The following is a 19374-nucleotide window of genomic DNA, read 5'->3' as shown; positions in this document are numbered from 1 at the left end:
TCAATAGTGGTTTTTTCATGCACCCTGGTTTGCTCCCTTATTTTGGTTTGTGTGGATTATTGAGAGCTAGTTTACACTAGTCTTTGTCCCTCATCATCGTGTTGCTCTTTCCATGCAATCCATTTATTTTATCACTACCCTCCTTCTTCGTCTGTCATGATGCCTACCTCCAAGGAGCCAGGTCCGACCCAGCAACCCCAGAGGCAGGCATCATTTCCCCCAGGGGAGTGCCAGCGGGCCCAAGCTGGGGCCCTTTGGACGCAGTCCTGGCGCCTTAGGCGCCAGGCTCATGTTGAACCTCTGTCCTGGCGCCTTAGGCGCCAGGCTCATAAAGCTAGACATGTATTCAAGTGTTTTAATGTGCACCTACCTGATGCAGACCATGCTGCCACATCCAGGCCCTCTTGAGGCCTGAATGGAACTACTTTACCTGTGGGACTACTTTCCACCCGGGTGTGGTCGGGGAAGGATACATACCTGATCGGAGGAAGGATACACACTTGGAACTTCTTCCAAAGCTATTTAAACCACACCCGATCAGCAACTCACGCTTCGCGTTGTTCTGCTCCTCGCAGCTGGACGCTCACCGTGTCAGCTCCTGCGTCTGGACCTCAGCCACGCCTGTCAGTATCCTGGGTCACTGCAAAGGGAGACAAAAAGACCTTACCTGCTAAATCAGCACCACAGAGACTTCACACCGACAATCCTGAAAAGGAAGACATCATTTTAAAAGCATTTCGCTACGATCGCTGCAGCGCTGCATTTCACTCACCTTTCCTGGACGCCACCATCTTCAGCAGCGATCATCCAGATCCACAGCCACTTCCCAGAGCCTAGAGAGAAAAAGACAAGAACAAGGTGAGAGAAGGAAGGGAATAGGAAAAGCTCAGTTTCCTTCTAAGTCTTACCTGTTGGGTCATTCCCATTTCATTTCGGGTCTTGCCGCTTCCAGGCATCCGGACCCCGGCCCCTATGGGGAAAAAAGACAAAGACATTGAATGAGCGAATGCAAAGACATTACCCGAGCGCTCATCCAGAACTCACCTGTCATTTACTGGAACTGCACGTTTCACTTCGGGTCAGCGCCATATCTCCAGCATTCCGAACCCCGGCCCCTAAGGGGAAAAAGACAATGAACATTATTATTAAGCTTGGACTTTTGAACTTGCAACAGAACTTTTACAGAGCCTTACCTGAATAGTCAAGTTTACCTGAACTCCCATCAATCCTCAATCCAGTGAAGTAACTGGGTTTCAACGCGCACCTGCATCAGAAGCAGGATGGAGAGCTCATCCTTCCTGACCCTAAGGTGAGACTTCACTGGGAATCGTGGAAGGGTATCGTGGAGGGTTGGAAGAGAGTGGGAGGCTTGAGCATAACTCAGTCAGTAGGTAATACTCCCTTTTCACGCACAGGGGAATATTCCTGTGAGCCGGAGAAGCCAGAGTAGAGGGGCCCTTCCTGTCCATCTTCAGAGTCCTGCGCTTCACCATTGAAGAAGCATCAGCACTCGAAGCCAGACCTGCGCCTCCGTGGGAATCAGGTGAGCGTTACATCGTCACAGTCCTTCTCTTTCATCAAAGTCTTTCTCCTTCCTCACACCCTTCCTCGCAGTTCTTCTCCATCATCATAGTCCTTCTCCTTTATGCCAGTTCTTCCTCACAGTGCTTCTTCTTCATCACGCTTCCCCTCCTTTATCACACTCCTCCTTTGTCACAGAGTGCCTTGGTCACAGTCCTTCTCCTTATTCGCAGTACATTTTATAGTCCCTCTTCACAGTCCATCATCAGAGACCTCTTCTTAACATAACTTCTTTGCTGTCAGTCCTTTGTCTCAGTAGTTCATCAAAGTCCTTCTCTTTCATCAAAGTCTTTCTCCTTCATCACAGTCCTTCCTTTCAGTTCTTCTCCTTTATCATAGACTTTCTCTTTCATCATAGCCCCTCTCCTTCATCATAGTCCTTCTCCTTCATGCCAGTTCTTCCTCACAGTGCTTCTCCTTCATCACACTTCCTCGCCTTTGTCACAGTCGTCCTTTGTCACACTCCTCCTTCGTCACAACAATTTTCCTTCATCGCAGTCCTTTTTATAGGCCCTATTCGCAGTCCATCATCAGAGACTTCTTCTTAACATAAGTTCTTTGCCGTCAGTCCTTTGTCAGAGTCTTTCATCAAAGTCCTTCTCTTTCATCATAGTGCTTAGTATTTGTCACAGTCCTTGCTCTTCATCGATCCTTGTCCTTCGCCAATCTTTTAAGGTAGTCCTTCTTTTTCAACACATTCTTCCATCATAGTCCTTTTCGTTCATCACATTCCTTCATCAGTTCATCGTCTTGATCAAATTCCTTCTTATACTCAAAATCCTCTGTTGCAGTCTTTTGCCTCATTCGCAGTCCTCCCTCCTCACAGTCCTTCGTCACAGTCCTTCCCCTTCATCACAGTAATTTGTTCCAGGATTTTTTCTATCCTACCCCTTAACGGGAGCAACCATCATTGAAATATTGGAAGGGACTCTCAGGGCCAGGTACATAGAATACAACTTCATCGGGGAGGGGCCTCCTATTTAGTGGCAATTGCACACAAAGACTTCGCCATTTACACTAGTTGTAAGTGCAGTTACTGTGACATGATGCCAGCTGCAAGTGTATTGCTGTAAATGATACCCCGAGGGCTAAATAAAGCATAGAGCGCAAGTATTTGCCCAAACCTGTTTCTATTCCATGGTAATCTTGCATTTGGAATGGCATAATGGACAATAGAATGCTGCGTGTCTTTTGATAATAAGAATATATTTATGTCTTCAACATTCAATGCATTTGCTTCTCTAAGGGTGTCTGCCCATTGGGCACTTCCTTCCTCTTCTAAGATTCTCTTAAATTAGGGCCCCATGCATGTGGTCCTAACTAATGTGGGTTGCATGCATGTTTGCTGCATGTGTCCATGCCATCTTTTGAACAGCAGAGTCCAAGCCTCATGTCTCATGTCCCGTGGCCCATGTCTGTCCCTGCTCAGTCCTCCCACATGGCCGGCTCATCGGAGGGAGTCCAAGGGGAAGTTTCCGCCCAGCCCTCGGGTTCTCACAATTGTTCGTCTACCCTAAATGTGTTCACCAGCTCCTATCAAGCCTACAGCATCCTGCAAGTGCTTCCTCGTGCTTTGGCTGCCGGTGCCTGCCTCTGCCACATCCCATGTGCCTCACACATACTTGCCCCAGGGTGGAGCTCCCAGAGGTCCCTTCAACATGTTCCCCTTGGACGCGCAAGCCACACTGTTGCTGCAGGGGCATGGTGTCAGTCAGTTCCAGAAGGTGTACAGTGTTGGGTTTGCACACTTCCCTGCCCTGGAAACCTTGGAAGGCACGGGATACTCACCTGCACTCTGCCCTGGGCTGCACGCCTCTGTTGGTACTGGGTGCTTTTGTGGCTTTGTGGCAGATAATTATTCTGTGCAACCACGTATCAACCATTTCCCGCCCGTATTTGGTACCTCAGGTGGTATCAGGTATTAATTAAGCAATATGCCCCGAGCGGCGCGGGCATTACCGAGTCAGGTAATGCCCTGGGGCCTATAGTCATTATTGCAGTAGACCCAAATAAGGAAAACAAATACATTTGTAGCAAGGATTTGTTGCACTAATATTCCATGCTAAAAACAATGACAGCACAATTGGTGCAAGTACAAAAAAAAACAAAAGGCCAGCTGCTTGGACATGAGTTTCACCCACTGAGCTTTCTCAGGGCAAATGTATGTTACACTAATGTATCTTTTTGATTGATATTCCTAATAAGGTATCTACGTGGCAATGGTTGTGGGATTATTCCTGTGGAAAACAATACCGGTGTGTATTAACTCTGTAAGTCCTTCTGAATAGTGACATTATCGTTAGCGTGTAGATATGCCATGCTGTTGGCCTTTGGTTTTTAACTTACACCAATTGTAATGTTAGGGTGATTGTTGTGAAAAAATAAAACACGCGTCAAGTCATGTGTGCATTATGTACTTAGAGATTCAAGCATACAACCCTTTTATCCCAGACATATGTGAAACATAAAGATCTGTGGTCATTCTTAAATGCTCAAAATGCTCTTTGATTTATGCAAAGCAGCAAGGAACTGTCTTTGGTGCTATTTGTCCTCTCTCCCCTTCTCACAGGTTTGTTTTCCGTACCCCTCACTTTCCCCCATAAGGACAATAAGCCATCAGTTTGATTGTGACATTCCTTCAGGACACTCGCAATGACCATGTATGTCTCCAAATGCGAGGCCAGTCACCACCTCGGTGGATGCCTGTCACTGCTGTCAGGGCTTCTCTTATTCTACTTTTATATTTTTAGCCATAAAAAACACATCATCCCCCCTTCAAGATATGTGTGTTTTTCTCTGGTTAAGCTGCTGCCAGCAGTGATTGGGTGGCTCTAGCAAACGTGAACACACACTATATTAGAAGAAGGACGGTAGATGTAGAGAGGATTGCATCCAGGTTATCAGCAGAATTGTAATTTGTAATTGGTTATTTATAACGCACTTAATACCCAGAGGTTTCTAAGCGCTGACCCGGGGATCAAACCTGTGTTGCTCCGTGTCGTCATGCTTCCAAGGCGAGCGCGTTGCCCCTGAGCTATCCTCCCGAGACAACCTGAAACCACCCTTACATCACATGGAACTGTGATAAGAACTGCCACTTCAGGTTACTGCTCCGAGTGCCTATCTGCCTGCACATCTTGCTGAATAACAGGGTGATAGAATCAAGCACCCTGGGCTGTTGAAATCCCCAAGAAAACCACGCAGCCCCATATGTGGCTGGCAAGCAGGGAGGGCCAATCAGCAGGCCCTTCCCTCTGTTATCATGAATTACAAAAGGGAAGTAAAGCAATCTGAGCCACAGTGACTGCATGATGCCCACCTGCAAACCACAGAGCTCACAGGTGCAGGAGTGACTAACCTGGCAGCGGAAGCAGGGCTATTAACTACTAATAATTGCTTTTGGGCTGCACGCCATGTACTGTGGGCCAAAGTAAAGATGTGAAAGCAAAGCATGTCACTCACTGCAGGTGGTGGGAGCTGATGGTAGCTCCCCCCTGGAACTTCTGGGGGGAGAGTATGGGCAAGCTGAAGCTGACACCCCACAGGTGGGAGCAAGAGCCGGCTACTTGCCAGTTGCCATACTTTCTTTGTGGGCGAATTCATAGCTGCAAGTATGAGACATAATGTCTTGGAAATTAAGCAAACAAAAACGGCCCAATTGATTTACAATGTTCTGTGCTAACGTTCCAAGCCATGCTGAACCACAAAGGTCAGGAAATACCTGTGTGTGCAAGTGTATGTTTATCTAGTGTGGGATATAATACCAAGATAAGCATGCAGGCTGCGAATATGCGCCTGTTGAGTGTCACTGCATAGCACTCAACATGCCAACGTGTAATGTACGTTGTCTGATGTTTCATTAAACTTAGAGTGAAAGACATTAAACTAATTAAACATGTTGGAAGGTCATAGAGGCATTCTGGTAATCTGATGATAGCAACTAATAGGCCACTGAGGGTGGCATTGAATGTAGAGGAGGGTGACATTGTTTTGCTTTTGGTACCGATGCTGTAACTGTTCTTTACAAGGTAAATTTGAACTGGTACTGACCACATGGTGCCAGGTGTGCCCTGGCTCTACCCATGTTGTTATTGTTTAAGCTTTTTTTCAATGGCCTGGTGAAGGGAAGGAAAGCTTGCACTGGCCTTGCACACACTGTACCTGTGCCAGGGTGTGAGGGAAACCTGCACTAGCCCTGTTTGTGCTATACCTGTACCCATGTATGATTTAAGTTTGCACACACCCTTGCAGACAGTTTCCCTGGCAATGCTGTTCTTGTAAGGGGAGTGAAGCTTGCACCAGCAATGCCCATACCATGCCTGTTTGAGCAAAGCTTGCACCGGCCCTTCCTGCCCCTTTTCTTCATGCTGGTGCTGCCCAGGCAGTACATGGATATCTGCATGGCCCAGAGGAAAGCCCTAGGAGGCAGAAAACCGAAGGGCCCAGAAAACATCTATCTGCCTGAAAACAGCTGGTCCACGATTGGGAGGACCTTTGGTCTGAGAAGAGGGTAAAAGGCTGAAGCAACCCCCTTCCGTTCTGAGTTATGACGGCCATCTTGAGGAGGGAGCCCATTTTGATTTGCAATTCATCCTCAGTCTCTGCTCCGAAACAATCCATCTCTCTGTCGCTCATAGGCCAGGGCCACCTCCCTGCTCTGCCCCGCTACTCCTCCCAAAATAATTCTCTAAAATAATGTGGCACTTCTCACTGTACCCCACCCCAGTGTCCCCTTCATCCCGGTCCCAGCTGAAGTGCTCTCTTTGCTCAGGGTCTTCAGGACAGCGGTCTTCCAGTCCCTGCTGTCTTCCTCTTGCCAGCTCTCCCAGGCATTGACAGGGACCTACGCTGGTCGCCCAGTCTGCCAGGCCTTCCTCTCCTCCACTAGGCTGGTGACATTCATTGCACCTGTGTAGTAAGGTTAGGTGTCCATGTTATTGTGCCATATGCTTCTGGTCATGTGTGCTGAGGGGGACATGGCCTGGAGCTACAGCTGGACCTGAAGCCATTTTGGAATAGGTTCTGACCTTGTCTCCCCTCCCCCTTTCTCCCCGGAGCTCTGTGGTGAGGCCCTGCTTCCCTCTGCCTCTGCTTTCTCTGTGTGGTCTTCAGCACTCAGGGGGCCTTCTAACAAGCCTGGGAAACAGAAACTGGTCCGGGAAAAGCTTTCGTTTTATGGGGGTTGCAACAATGTTATCCCTGCCATGCTAGCATCATAGTGGGAATAATAGGGTTTGTTTTCTTAGCAGCACTTTGAATGCACACACATTTGCTTTTCTTCTCCATTATTGAGGGAAACAATGCATCCGCGTGAGCTCCGCAAAACCTCACAGCGCTTGAGAACTGGCTCCTTTGATGCCCTCGGCATTGCTGCCGAGGGATAATCTGTGCCCACACAGGCTCCAGTGCCCTCCGGTGCTTAAAGGGAAACGGCAGCAGCAGGGTCTAGCCTTCATGGTATAATGATAATGATGTGTTATTTATATAGCGCCTTAATCCAAAGCGCTTTACAGAGCACATATTTACATCCAATATCGACCGAAATTGGTACTCATTTATCGACCTCAGAAGGATGAAAGGCTGAGTTGGCCTTGCCGGGATTCGAACCTGCGACCTGCAGGTTACGCTTAGATCAGGGTACTCAACCCGCTGACCTTTCTTACCGGCCTGTATGTATGTTGACCTCCTGTTCCCTGTGTTCTCTGGCCCTACAGGTCTGGGGTTCACCAGAGGGTTTTGGGGTCCCAGAAGCTTGCTCGAACTGTCCTTTTCCCAAAGGCAGGAGACTTTGTCACAAGGACCAACATACATTCATGCATATTAATGTAAAGTGCAAGGAACTGCCAAAGCCAAAGCTACTGGCTTTTCCAATGCTTGTTTGATTATGCATCCACAAGTCTTCTAACGGCATCCAATAAGAACAACCAGGGCATCCACAGGTGGACTATGGATAGTCCGCGTTCTCATGTATAACCAACCAGAGATACTCCTGTTGGGGTTCTGGCAATACTGGGTCTTAGTCAATCCAAATGACCTCTGCATGCCTGTGTTTCCTATTTAATATTTCTTTATTTTCTTTTCTGGATGGGCACTGCCCGCCCCCGTGGCACTGGCCTCAGAGCGCCGGCGTGAATTAAAAATCTCTTAAACTACAGACCGGCAGGTGAATAGCGGTCCCCTATTGAGCCATGCAGCCACTGACATCCAACTAAATTTGGATCAATCAGTTATCAAGCAAACATAGCAAAAGACAGGAATCCAAGCAGACTAAAAGACGGGTAGAGCGCCCGGGCTAATACTATTCACCAAACGCGTGAATTGACATCACGTGTCATTCCTTGAAATGCTCCACATGGCGGTAGCCCCTGTAGAACCAAAGAGGTTGAATTGAAGGCAATGTGCAGATACTGGCGTCCAGAGCAGAGAAGCGTATGCATTAGGCATCGATTCAGGACAGGCCCCCCAGCTGTGCTCATCCAGAGGGTCACCTGATTAAATGATCGATCAGCGGAACAGAAGCCCCCAGGAACTGGCGAACAGGCGATCGATCCCCCCTCTGGGGGAACTCTGGGTGGCGGGGGTCTCTATCTTGCCTTTTCCTCTTTCCCTTCTGAGTCCTAACATTGTCAATGCCCTGCACTTCTCCAGTCCCCCTTGCACTGTTAGGATGTTTCTTTTACAACTACTGTCTTATTGTTATGATAATGGGTTCTTAAATGTTGCATTCTTATAAGATAAAATGCTATTATTTTTATTATTATTATTATTATCATCATTAGGGTATTTATTGAGTGTGGACCAAGCTTCGGGAAGCAATGGAGCGCTTTACAAGTCGTAGGAGGGAAGGACACAGTGAGGGAAGCAGAGATACGAAGGAGGGGGGGCTAACACCGGGGAGGGCAGCAAGGGATCTACAAGCAACCAGGGGAGGAAACTGGGGGGAGCAGAACACCCACTCTACGGCTAGGTGGCGAGTGTGTGTGGTCCTAGGTGTTAGGGAGGAGCCATTCCTTGAAGAGGCAGGTCTTGAGCACCTTCCTGGAAAGCTTGAGTTAGACTGTCCCGCAACCGAGTTGCCGCAGATCCATTGACATTGCAAAATATCACTTTCACTCTGTTTTGCCTTAAGATGGGGGTATCATTGAAAGCGATCTTGTGCTGATTGTGAAAGCAGCACTCATCCAACTGCTACTCTGCCATGTTTTCTCACTGCATCCGCCGTCTTTGCCAATGAGGAAGACCCCAAACTTATAGCAGGCTAGAGCCTTCTGCCCTGCCCTCTGAGTCATGGTGAGGACCCCAAGCTTATAGCAGGCTAGCGCCTTCTGCCCTGCCCTCTGAGTCATGGGGAGGACCCCTAGCTTATAGCAGGCTAGCGCCTTCTGCCCTGCCCTCCGAGTCATGGGGAGGGCCCCAAGCTTATAGCAGGCTAGCGCCTTCTGCCCTGCCCTCCGAGTCATGGGGAGGACCCCTAGCTTATAGCAGGCTAGCGCCTTCTGCCCTGCCCTCCGAGTCATGGGGAGGGCCCCAAGCTTATAGCAGGCTAGCGCCTTCTGCCCTGCCCTCCGAGTCATGGGGAGGGCCCCTAGTTTATATCAGGCTAGCGCCTTCTGCCCTGCCCTCCGAGTCATGGGGAGGACCCCAAGCTTATAGCAGGCTAGCGCCTTCTGCCCTGCCCCCTGAGTCATGGGGAGGACCCCTAGCTTATAGCAGGCTAGCGCCTTCTGCCCTGCCCTCTGAGTCATGGGGGGACCCCTATCTTATAGCAGGCTAGCGCCTTCTTCTCTGCCCTCCGAGTCATGGGGAGGACCCCTAGCTTATAGCAGGCTAGCGCCTTCTGCCCTGCCCTCCGAGTCATGGGGAGGACCCCTAGCTTATAGCAGGCTAGCGCCTTCTGCCCTGCCCTCTGAGTCATGGTGAGGACCCTAAGCTTATAGCAGGCTAGCGCCTTCTGCCCTGCCCTCCGAGTCATGGGGAGGGCCCCTATCTTATCGCAGGCTAGCGCCTTCTGCCCTGCCCTCCGAGTCATGGGGAGGACCCCTAGCTTATAGCAGGCTAGCGCCTTCTGCCCTGCCCTCCGAGTCATGGGGAGGACCCCAAGCTTATAGCAGGCTAGCGCCTTCTTCTCTGCCCTCCGAGTCATGGGGAGGACCCCTAGCTTATAGCAGGCTAGCGCCTTCTGCCCTGCCCTCCGAGTCATGGTGAGGACCCCAAGCTTATAGCAGGCTAGCGCCTTCTGCCCTGCCCTCCGAGTCATGGGGAGGACCCCTAGCTTATAGCAGGCTAGAGCCTTCTGCCCTGCCCTCCGAGTCATGGGGAGGACCCCTAGCTTATAGCAGGCTAGCGCCTTCTGCCCTGCCCTCTGAGTCATGGGGAGGACCCCTAGCTTATAGCAGGCTAGCGCCTTCTGCCCGGCCCTCCGAGTCATGGGGAGGGCCCCAAGCTTATAGCAGGCTAGCGCCTTCTGCCCTGCCCTCCGAGTCATGGTGAGGACACCTAGCAGGCTAGCGCCTATAGCAGGCTAGCGCCTTCTGCCCTGCCCTCCGAGTCATGGGGAGGACCCCAAGCTTATAGCAGGCTAGCGCCTTCTGCCCTGCCCTCCGAGTCATGGGGAGGACCCCAAGCTTATAGCAGGCTAGCGCCTTCTGCCCTGCCCTCCGAGTCATGGGGAGGACCCCTATCTTATCGCAGGCTAGCGCCTTCTGCCCTGCCCTCCGAGTCATGGGGAGGACCCCAAGCTTATAGCAGGCTAGCGCCTTCTGCCCTGCCCTCCGATTCATGGGGGGGACCCCTAGCTTATAGCAGGCTAGCGCCTTCTGCCCTGCCCTCCGAGTCATGGGGAGGACCCCTATCTTATAGCAGGCTAGAGCCTTCTGCCCTGCCCTCCGAGTCATGGGGAGGACCCCTAGCTTATAGCAGGCTAGCGCCTTCTGCCCTGCCCTCCGAGTCATGGGGAGGACCCCTAGCTTATAGCAGGCTAGCGCCTTCTGCCCGGCCCTCCGAGTCATGGGGAGGGCCCCAAGCTTATAGCAGGCTAGCGCCTTCTGCCCTGCCCTCCGAGTCATGGTGAGGACCCCAAGCTTATAGCAGGCTAGCGTCTTCTGCCCTGCCCTCCGAGTCATGGGGAGGACCCCAAGCTTGTAGCAGGCTAGCGCCTATAGCAGGCTAGCGCCTTCTGCCCTGCCCTCTGAGTCATGGGGAGGACCCCAAGCTTATAGCAGGCTAGCGCCTTCTGCTCTGCCCTCCGAGTCATGGGGCGGACCCCAAGCTTATAGCAGGCTAGCGCCTTCTTCTCTGCCCTCCGAGTCATGGGGAGGACCCCAAGCTTATAGCAGGCTAGCGCCTTCTGCCCTGCCCTCTGAGTCATGGGGAGGACCCCAAGCTTATAGCAGGCTAGCGCCTTCTGCCCTGCCCTCCGAGTCATGGGGAGGACCCCTATCTTATCGCAGGCTAGCGCCTTCTGCCCTGCCCTCCGAGTCATGGGGAGGACCCCTAGCTTATAGCAGGCTAGCGCCTTCTGCCCTGCCCTCCGAGTCATGGTGAGGACCCCAAGCTTATAGAAGGCTAGCGCCTTCTTCTCTGCCCTCCGAGTCATGGGGAGGACCCCTAGCTTATAGCAGGTTAGCGCCTTCTGCCCTGCCCTCCGAGTCATGGGGGGGACCCCTAGCTTATAGCAGGCTAGCACCTTCTGCCCTGCCCTCCGAGTCATGGGGAGGACCCCAAGCTTATAGCAGGCTAGCGCCTTAGCGCCTTCTGCCCTGCCCTCCGAGTCATGGGGAGGACCCCAAGCTTATAGCAGGCTAGCGCCTTCTGCTCTGCCCTCTGAGTCATGGGGAGGACCCCAAGCTTATAGCAGGCTAGCGCCTTCTGCCCTGCCCTGCCCTCCGAGTCATGGGGAGGACCCCAAGCTTATAGCAGGCTATCGCCTTCTGCCCTGCCCTCCGAGTCATGGGGAGGACCCCAAGCTTATAGCAGGCTAGCGCCTTCTGCCCTGCCCTCTGAGTCATGGGGAGGACCCCAAGCTTATAGCAGGCTATCGCCTTCTGCCCTGCCCTCTGAGTCATGGGGAGGACCCCAAGCTTATAGCAGGCTAGCGCCTTCTGCCCTGCCCTCTGAGTCATGGTGAGGACCCCAAGCTTATAGCAGGCTAGCGCCTTCTGCCCTGCCCTCCGAGTCATGTGGAGGACCCCTAGCTTATAGCAGGCTAGCGCCTTCTGCCCTGCCCTCCGAGTCATGGTGAGGACCCCAAGCTTATAGCAGGCTAGCGCCTTCTGCCCTGCCCTCCGAGTCATGGGGAGGGCCCCTAGCTTATAGCAGGCTAGCGCCTTCTGCTCAGCCCTCTGAGTCGTGTACCTCCTTCTAGTAGCTGGTGAGCCACTCAAAACTCCAACCATTTTGAAACCATTTCGTTGGCACCAAGTAAACCCATAGGCAGTGGAGTGAGCAGACCGAAGCAGTGCATCGCCGGAGGTGGGGGCACTTAGCACGTATTTCGAATGTATTCGTAGTTCATGATGTGTCTTGCTTTAAACTTTGGATTCTGAATTACTAAATTCTATTTCTTCTTCTCTCCTTCCTTGATTATTTTCCCGCCATCCCTCTTCCTATATGTGTTGTGAAATCCATTGCGCCCGCTGTGTCATTGCAACCATGTGTTGACCCAACTTTCAATCATGAAATCTCCCCTAACCTATGACATGCATTCCCTCCATCTGCCTGATGTCATTAATTTACGTCTCGTTCCCTTTGCCTGATACTTGTCTTTGTTTGATGCCTCCATATTTGTTGCTATCCTCCCCCTCTCTCTCTCTCTGATGTTATCATTTCATTCCTGCACACCTTTGGTATCCCACACCTGGCTGTGTGCCTCTTTTTCCTGTAACTGCAAAATGGCGTCCCTTCTCTGCATTCCATGTGCCATTTCCGGTTCCCGGATAATTTCGTCTCTGCTCTGGCCCCTGCTTTGTTGTTTTTGGTTGAATTCAAGCTCCCTCCTTCCCCTCTCATCTCAGTGATGTCCCACCTGATCTCCTTCCTGGAGCACTACTCGCAGATGCAGCGGCTGCAGGAGAAGGCCCTGGAGTACCGCAGCGCACTGCGCAAGGAGGAGAGCTGCCGCAGGAAGCAGCTGCGAGGGCTGAAGAGGGCCTATCGGCAGAGGATGAGGGACAAGCTGAGCCTGATTGAGAACCTGGAGAGCACCATCAGCGAGCAGCAGAACGTCATGGCGAAGATGCACAGCGGTGAGTAGCAGCCCGCGGTGTACGTATGCCCTTTTAAGGAGAACGCTGTGTTCTGCTCTAAAATATTAAGGCACTTCCTGAGTGACCAACCCAGAAAACAATTAATTGAAGAAGGGTGGAGCTACGCTGAATATTTCAACAGTTTAGGATATAGTAGGAAACTGAGCCCAGAATGGAAGTTATGGTAAACACTGGCACAATTAACTAAAGTATGTTTACACCATACATTATCTACGCCTACATGTTCTCTTACGGCACCATTGACACCCCGTTTCATGGCGTATCGGGTAAGAAATGAGGGGCATGACTGTGCCTGCCTGTTTATAAGTAGTCACACTTGTTACAACTGTGGGGGCATTCACTAGCATGCACATTGCCAACCATCGGATCCTGAGTCTCCCCTTGGCAATGCCCGCTTACACAGATCCGGCAGCCGTCACACGTGTCATCAGTTCTGAGTTGGGTGATAATGTCCTCCAGCATTTTGTCTTCTAACCATCTATCGCCCAACTATTCTTGCAGGTTTCCCTATGGGGGCTATTGAGTTTCCATTGTAGACCGAAGGCATAGAGAGTTCTCCCAGAGTGTCGGCCAGATATTAGTTGAAGACGAGTGTAGCCGGGGCGTAGTCTTGTGTCGCACCCTTTCATGTCTTAAAAACCATGGTGTAACTACAGCCCGTTCCAGTTGGAATCCATGTCCACTAAACAATAAAGGATCCTGGCTAAGGGCTACAGCTTTTCCTGGATGATTCCATTATCAACAGCATTGAAGGCAGCCGGCCGGTGTTCAAATCTGGAAATACACAATCCCTCCCACCCCCAATGCAATATTTACCTCTGGCCCAAGGAGGACAGGATGGATCCCTGGTCACTAGCCGAGAAGCCCTTGCAGAACCCCAGCTGGTTAGGAGGGAATTAGCAGTTTGTCCAAAGGCCATGTGGCTGGTGGTTCAATAGCCCGGCATCAAAGGGCTTATTTTGAAATCCAGCATCAGCGTGTCTGTGCTGCCAGTCCTGCATTAATCCTCTGCTTTTTTATCGTCTAATACTGTGATTCATTTAATTTCCACTTTTAAAACGTTGTGTACGCATAATCATTTTTGTTAATCAAAATCCAAGACCAAAATTGCTTAATCAAAAAAAAAAAATTTCTAATTGGCCCAATTATACTTTACTAATTGTCCCAGCAATGCCGACAAATGTTTTGTGCTGTGTGCTTTCTCAAGGCACATGTATTTCATGATATGTATCTCCTAACTAATTTGATACAAGGAAAGAGAATGGATAATCAGTATTGAAACAAAGAACATTTAAAATTTAAAATGACATATCTTAACTTGAGAGTCATTTTAAATAAAGTATACAGAACTGAGAGGCTGTGTCACAACGCGTTTGGGTGTATAGAGCAGGTGCCTGCGGTCTTTGGCTCTCCAGATGATTTGGACTAAAACTCCCATCAGCCCTTGCCAGCATCTTTGATGGTAAGGGATCAGGGGAGTCGTAGTCCAAAAGGTTTCCCAAGCCCAAGTTTGCAGATCCCTGGAATAGCGGAAATGCAGGCTCAAGAACAAGGAAGTAATGAAGAACAGACAGTAAGCCAGAGAGAAGCCAAGTACTTATGTTACATGCCTATAATTAAGGAAGGACCTAACATAGAGCACAAACTAGGGGCATTTCAATCGGTGAATGGTCAACACAATTCTAAATTCATACAGATGGTATTACAATAATCCCAGGTCACATTAAGGTTGATTTTTAGTAATCTTTTATTATGGCATGGGCGTAATATTGCATTTGAGGTGGTGCATATAAGACCATAAATATAAAACAACAAGATATATTAATATAATTTATAGTTAAAGCAATTTCTCTTGGGAAAACCTGCCAGAGTATGTAATATCTACATTATACCAACTTTGTATATCAAGTAATGCAATTTTGTATCAATTCGATGGCAAGAATAGTTATTGTTCGACGGGCTCGCTATAATCAGTGGCTTAAACTTCATCGTAAAACGATCACTTTAAAACAGTGGCGTGAGCTTATCCTTTTAACTAGGGAAAATAATACACAGGCCGTTTTGGAGGCTTGTGATTCCACCTGAGTTCTCGCTCTTACCAGTAACATGCGATTCCAGAGAAGATTGGGTCAAGTACGTTGGTGACACGATGGGAAAAAGTCGACTGTCTCTGGCAAGTTGTGTATCTCCCATTAATAGATGGGTTTATACTGTTATGTTATGTTACTTGGCATTTATATAGCGCTTTATGTGTCATTGGCATGACCTCAAAGCGCTGGTAGGTTGAACGCCCTCGGGAACCGCAGTTCAAGTCAGTAAGGAGAGATAGTGTCATATGGTGCGTGGGTGCACCGGATATGTGTGCAGCTGGTGTAGTTGTTGGATTATAGCTGCTTCTTACCTGTAGGTGTGGTGCTGAGGAAATCAGTTGGATGTGTTCAGTTTGGAGGGTGGACACCCAGACTGAGTTCTGGCTGCGTTAGGCCTGAGGAGACGCCTAAACTAGCCGGAATGTGCTCAGCTAGCTGTCTTTCATTAGGATGATGAGTTGTTTGTGGGGTCATGTTAGTATGAGAACAGCAAGGCCGAATGCTGTGTTCTGGTTGAATGATGGTGTATAGGATATAGTAAGCGTAGTAGTGTGATATGGTGGTTATCAGTAAAGAGCCTGCGACCGAGCACGAGAGCAGGGTAGGGAGCGTACATAGCCTCCTGTCTATGTCCGTTCCATCCACTTCGTCTGTTCCATCCACTTCGTCCATTCCAAACACTTCGTCCGTTCCATCCCCTTCGTCCGTTCCATTCACTTTGTCCATTCCATCCACTTCATCCGTTCCATCCATTTCATCTGTTCCATCCGCCTCATCCGTTCCATCCACTCCATCCGTTCCATCCACTCCATCTGTTCCATCCACTCTGTCCGTTCCATCCACTCTGTCCGTTGCCTCCACTCCGTCCGTTCCATCCACTCCGTCCGTTCCATCCACTCCGTCCGTTCCATCCACTCCGTCTGTTCCGTCCACTATGTCTGTTTCGTCCACTCCGTACGTTCTAACCACTCTAAAATTAGAAGATCATTTTGCCACGCATACTACTCTAAAAAAATTCACGCGCCCCAGGGCCTGATGGGTTATGCAATGAGCTTATTAAGCTGAGTGGTAACTGGTGGGGAGCTCTTACATGTATTGTCTCCGGCAATTAGTTATCATTTTACACAAATCCCTGTGTGAGAGTATAATTGTACCAGGGGACAAGAAGAACTACGTACTGATCCAAGGTTCTCGCAATGCTTGATGTCCCGGGAAATATATTTGCCAGGGTCCTGCTGCGGGAATTGACAGACTGGACTATTGAACACACCATCATACCCATGAAAAGAAAGGGGCATGGCACGTATGTAAACACACTTGCTTTGGTCTGCACGATTCAATATTCTTGGAATGTTTTTTCTTTTTTTTCAAAACTTTATTTATTCAGACACAATCACAGTTTACATGGCATTAACGGCATAGTTGCTTCAAAGAATATCACATTATCAGTTCTGAGTAGCCGTATTAGCAAAGTTCCATCTAGGGACAGCGGTTGTGAATTTATATGATTCAGTCTGACTTTAATTATACCATTTTCCAAACCTTTCAAGCCCCCCCCCCCAACTCTCCCCACACTATCCCCCACCGGTATGGTTCCAATGTTTGTGTTATGTTTTATGTCTGTGGCGTCTGTGGACTACAGTTCTGCTTCCGACACAGTGATTCGTGAATTGCTCTAGAATAATCTGGCCTCACTGGGTATCCCGAGAGGCCTGCTTAGGATGCTAATTACCTTGTATTCTGAGACCAGCGTTGAGGTAAGGCTGTGCCATGCTGGAGATCTTATGGGATGATTGGACATGCAAACTGGTTTAGAACAGGACTGTATTTTGGCTCCAGCCTTGTTTAATCCGTATCTTTCATATCTCGCTGCTTCATTAGCTAATAATCAAGCATCCCTCCCAAGACGTGGCATGCGCCGCATCTATTGGCTCGGGTAAGGAGATGACTTAATATTGTTGGACTACACCCCGGCTGGTCTCCAAACACAGCTCAACAATTTACATAAATATTCCATCAAAAATTGCCTTACTATTGACGCTACTAAAACAAAAATTATGACTTTCCATCCGGGTCTAAATAAGAACATGGCAAGGCGTTATCACTGGCATATGGGCACCCAGCATTTGGACGTCGTTACACAGTATGAATACATGGTCATTATTTTTGATAACAATCTAAATTGGAATGCCCGAATGAATGAGGGCAAGATTTAGGCTCGCCAACAGCTTGGAGGTATTCTGGCTTGTGCTCGGAAAAATAGCGGCTACGCTTTAAAATCAGTAGTTGATGTGTACAAGGCTACAATTCCTCCGCCTATACAATTTGGAAGAGAAATTTGGAGGTATAAGCACTTTTCAAGCATTAAGAAGCTTGCAGCCATTTGCCTAGGGAGCCCTATGGGCCGTAGCTCTGCTCTCCCAGCTGGGTTTGTATCCGAGGAATTTGGCCTTGTCAGCATATTGAGTCTGCATATTGAGTCTGCCGAAAGTATGAGGTTTTATGTTATATTGGCTACTCACTCATGCTGCCCCTGCTACAATATTACATTATGTAGCATTAACAATAAAAGAGCCTCTAGGGAGCCTGAGCAATTGTACCCCGGGACTTTGCCGCAAAGATATCTGCGCTTGGAACCACCACATCGAGGCAACTGTAATTGACATACGATAGAAATCACCTCTCGAACTACAAATGTCTGATTTGGATCCGGAGCAAATAAGAATTGACTTGTGTAATTGCCTAAGTTTAGAATATATTAATCATTATCCCTACCCTCATGATACTCCCCTATACATTTAATAATTCCCAGTGAATGACATCATCAAAGAATATGTGAGAATACAATTTAATAGGATCAACTGAGTCTTAGACAAGTGCGACCAGCCAAATCCGTCATAAACTAAATAAACAAAACAAAAAAAAGGCCAATTAGTCCTTGTACATCCAGTAACTAGTAACATTTGTGATGTCCATTTGCAACAGTTTCTTTATTGTCCTGACAGCCAACACGTGTTTCAATTTATGAGGTCTTCTTCAGGGCTGTATTAACAATCAATGATAAAAAAAATGCATTCAATACACAAATTGATACAGTAAAGGAAAGTCACAGGAAAGAAAGTAAAAAAAAATGTTTTAAAAACATGTTTTACAAAAAGGAGGCTAAGGAAAGGAGAAGAGAAAAGAAAACGAGAGAAAAAGCAAAAACCAATCAACTGGTGTTATACTCTTGTCAACATAACTGGTGCGCTATTTAGTCTAACTATATTAAATAAATGAACCAATCCTTGCAAACTCCCAGTCTCAAAGACTATATAGTTTTGCTAGTTTTTTGTTTATTTTCTTTATTTATTTTACATTTATAGCAGCGCACTAAACACTGAGGCATCAAGGCTCTAGTTACGGTGAATAGCTGATTTTGGTTACAAGACGATGGCAAGTTTCACATTCAAGCACATGTTGCGTGGTACATAGTTACAGAAAGAGACAGGTAGGATATTTACACACAGGTTACGAGTTCGAAAAAAGTTACATATTTACACACACTTTACAAGTTACGTAGTTACAGATGGAAAAAGATTGCACGTTTACCCGCAAGTTGCAAATTACCTGGATACAGACGGAGACAAGTTGCACGTTTACACGCACGTTGCGGATAACGTAATTACAGTCAAAACAGATAGCATGTTTACCCACAATAGGCGAGTTACGTGGATACAGACAGAGACAAATTGCACATTTAAACACAGGTTTCGATTGCATAGCTACAGGCAGAGACCAGTTGCACATTTGCAGGATTATTGCAGGTTACACAGTTACAAGATGGTTACAGGGAGGTACGACAGTGAGATTTAAGTCAAGAAGTCCATCTAGGCATGCCCTGCTTATTAGGTCCATATTAAAGCACGGTAGCCATGCAGGATTACAGTAGCAAATATGGGGAACAGGTTACAGTGGGTTGCAAGTGCATGTTGGCAAAGCAGCACCCAGTGGGGCTGGTCGCTACATCTGCAGTATGAGGCAAAGGAGGTTACGGTCTGGTGCCACTAAATCTGTAGCGGGTCCGGCATACTAGGGATACACAAGGGATGTTATGGGTGAGCGTTCCAGGGGGGATCCCCTGAGTATGGAGTAGAGTTTTCAAGCATAAGAGGCAAAACTATTGCAGTTGTTCATAATGGGGTGAACAGAGTCTATAGCATCGTTCAGGCATGGATGGCTAACCATGGCCTATGTCTGAACGATGACAAAACAGAGCTCATTATCCTGGGCACTGCAGCTCGCATTTCAAAACTCAACCTGAACTACTCAGCATTCATTATTGATGGGAATATTATTAAGGTCGCTTTTTCCTCGACTCTACCTTATCCCTTACCAAACAGGTAAATGCATTGGCTTCATCCACGGCTTACACATGTAAACTAATTAGAGCAGGAAAA

At 48.6% G+C, this 19374-nt stretch overlaps 1 protein-coding gene across 1 annotated transcript in view; it reads left to right on the top strand.

The window, feature by feature from the left end:
* KIFC2 (kinesin family member C2) overlaps window positions 1–19374 on the top strand; it is a 336639-nt gene that overhangs the window by 185631 nt on the left and 131634 nt on the right. Inside the window, exon 4 of the mRNA XM_069621788.1 lies at window positions 12569–12824. Coding sequence (XP_069477889.1) covers window positions 12569–12824 — 256 coding nt within the window. The remainder of the gene's footprint in view (window positions 1–12568; window positions 12825–19374) is intronic.

Source organism: Ambystoma mexicanum, chromosome 5q (assembly GCF_040938575.1).
Source record: "Ambystoma mexicanum isolate Mex_15411 chromosome 5q, UKY_AmexF1_1, whole genome shotgun sequence".
In the NCBI taxonomy this organism is placed as follows: Eukaryota; Metazoa; Chordata; class Amphibia; order Caudata; family Ambystomatidae; genus Ambystoma; species Ambystoma mexicanum.
Note: the sequence above shows the minus strand (reverse complement) of the source record. Positions and strands in the feature narration are given on the sequence as shown.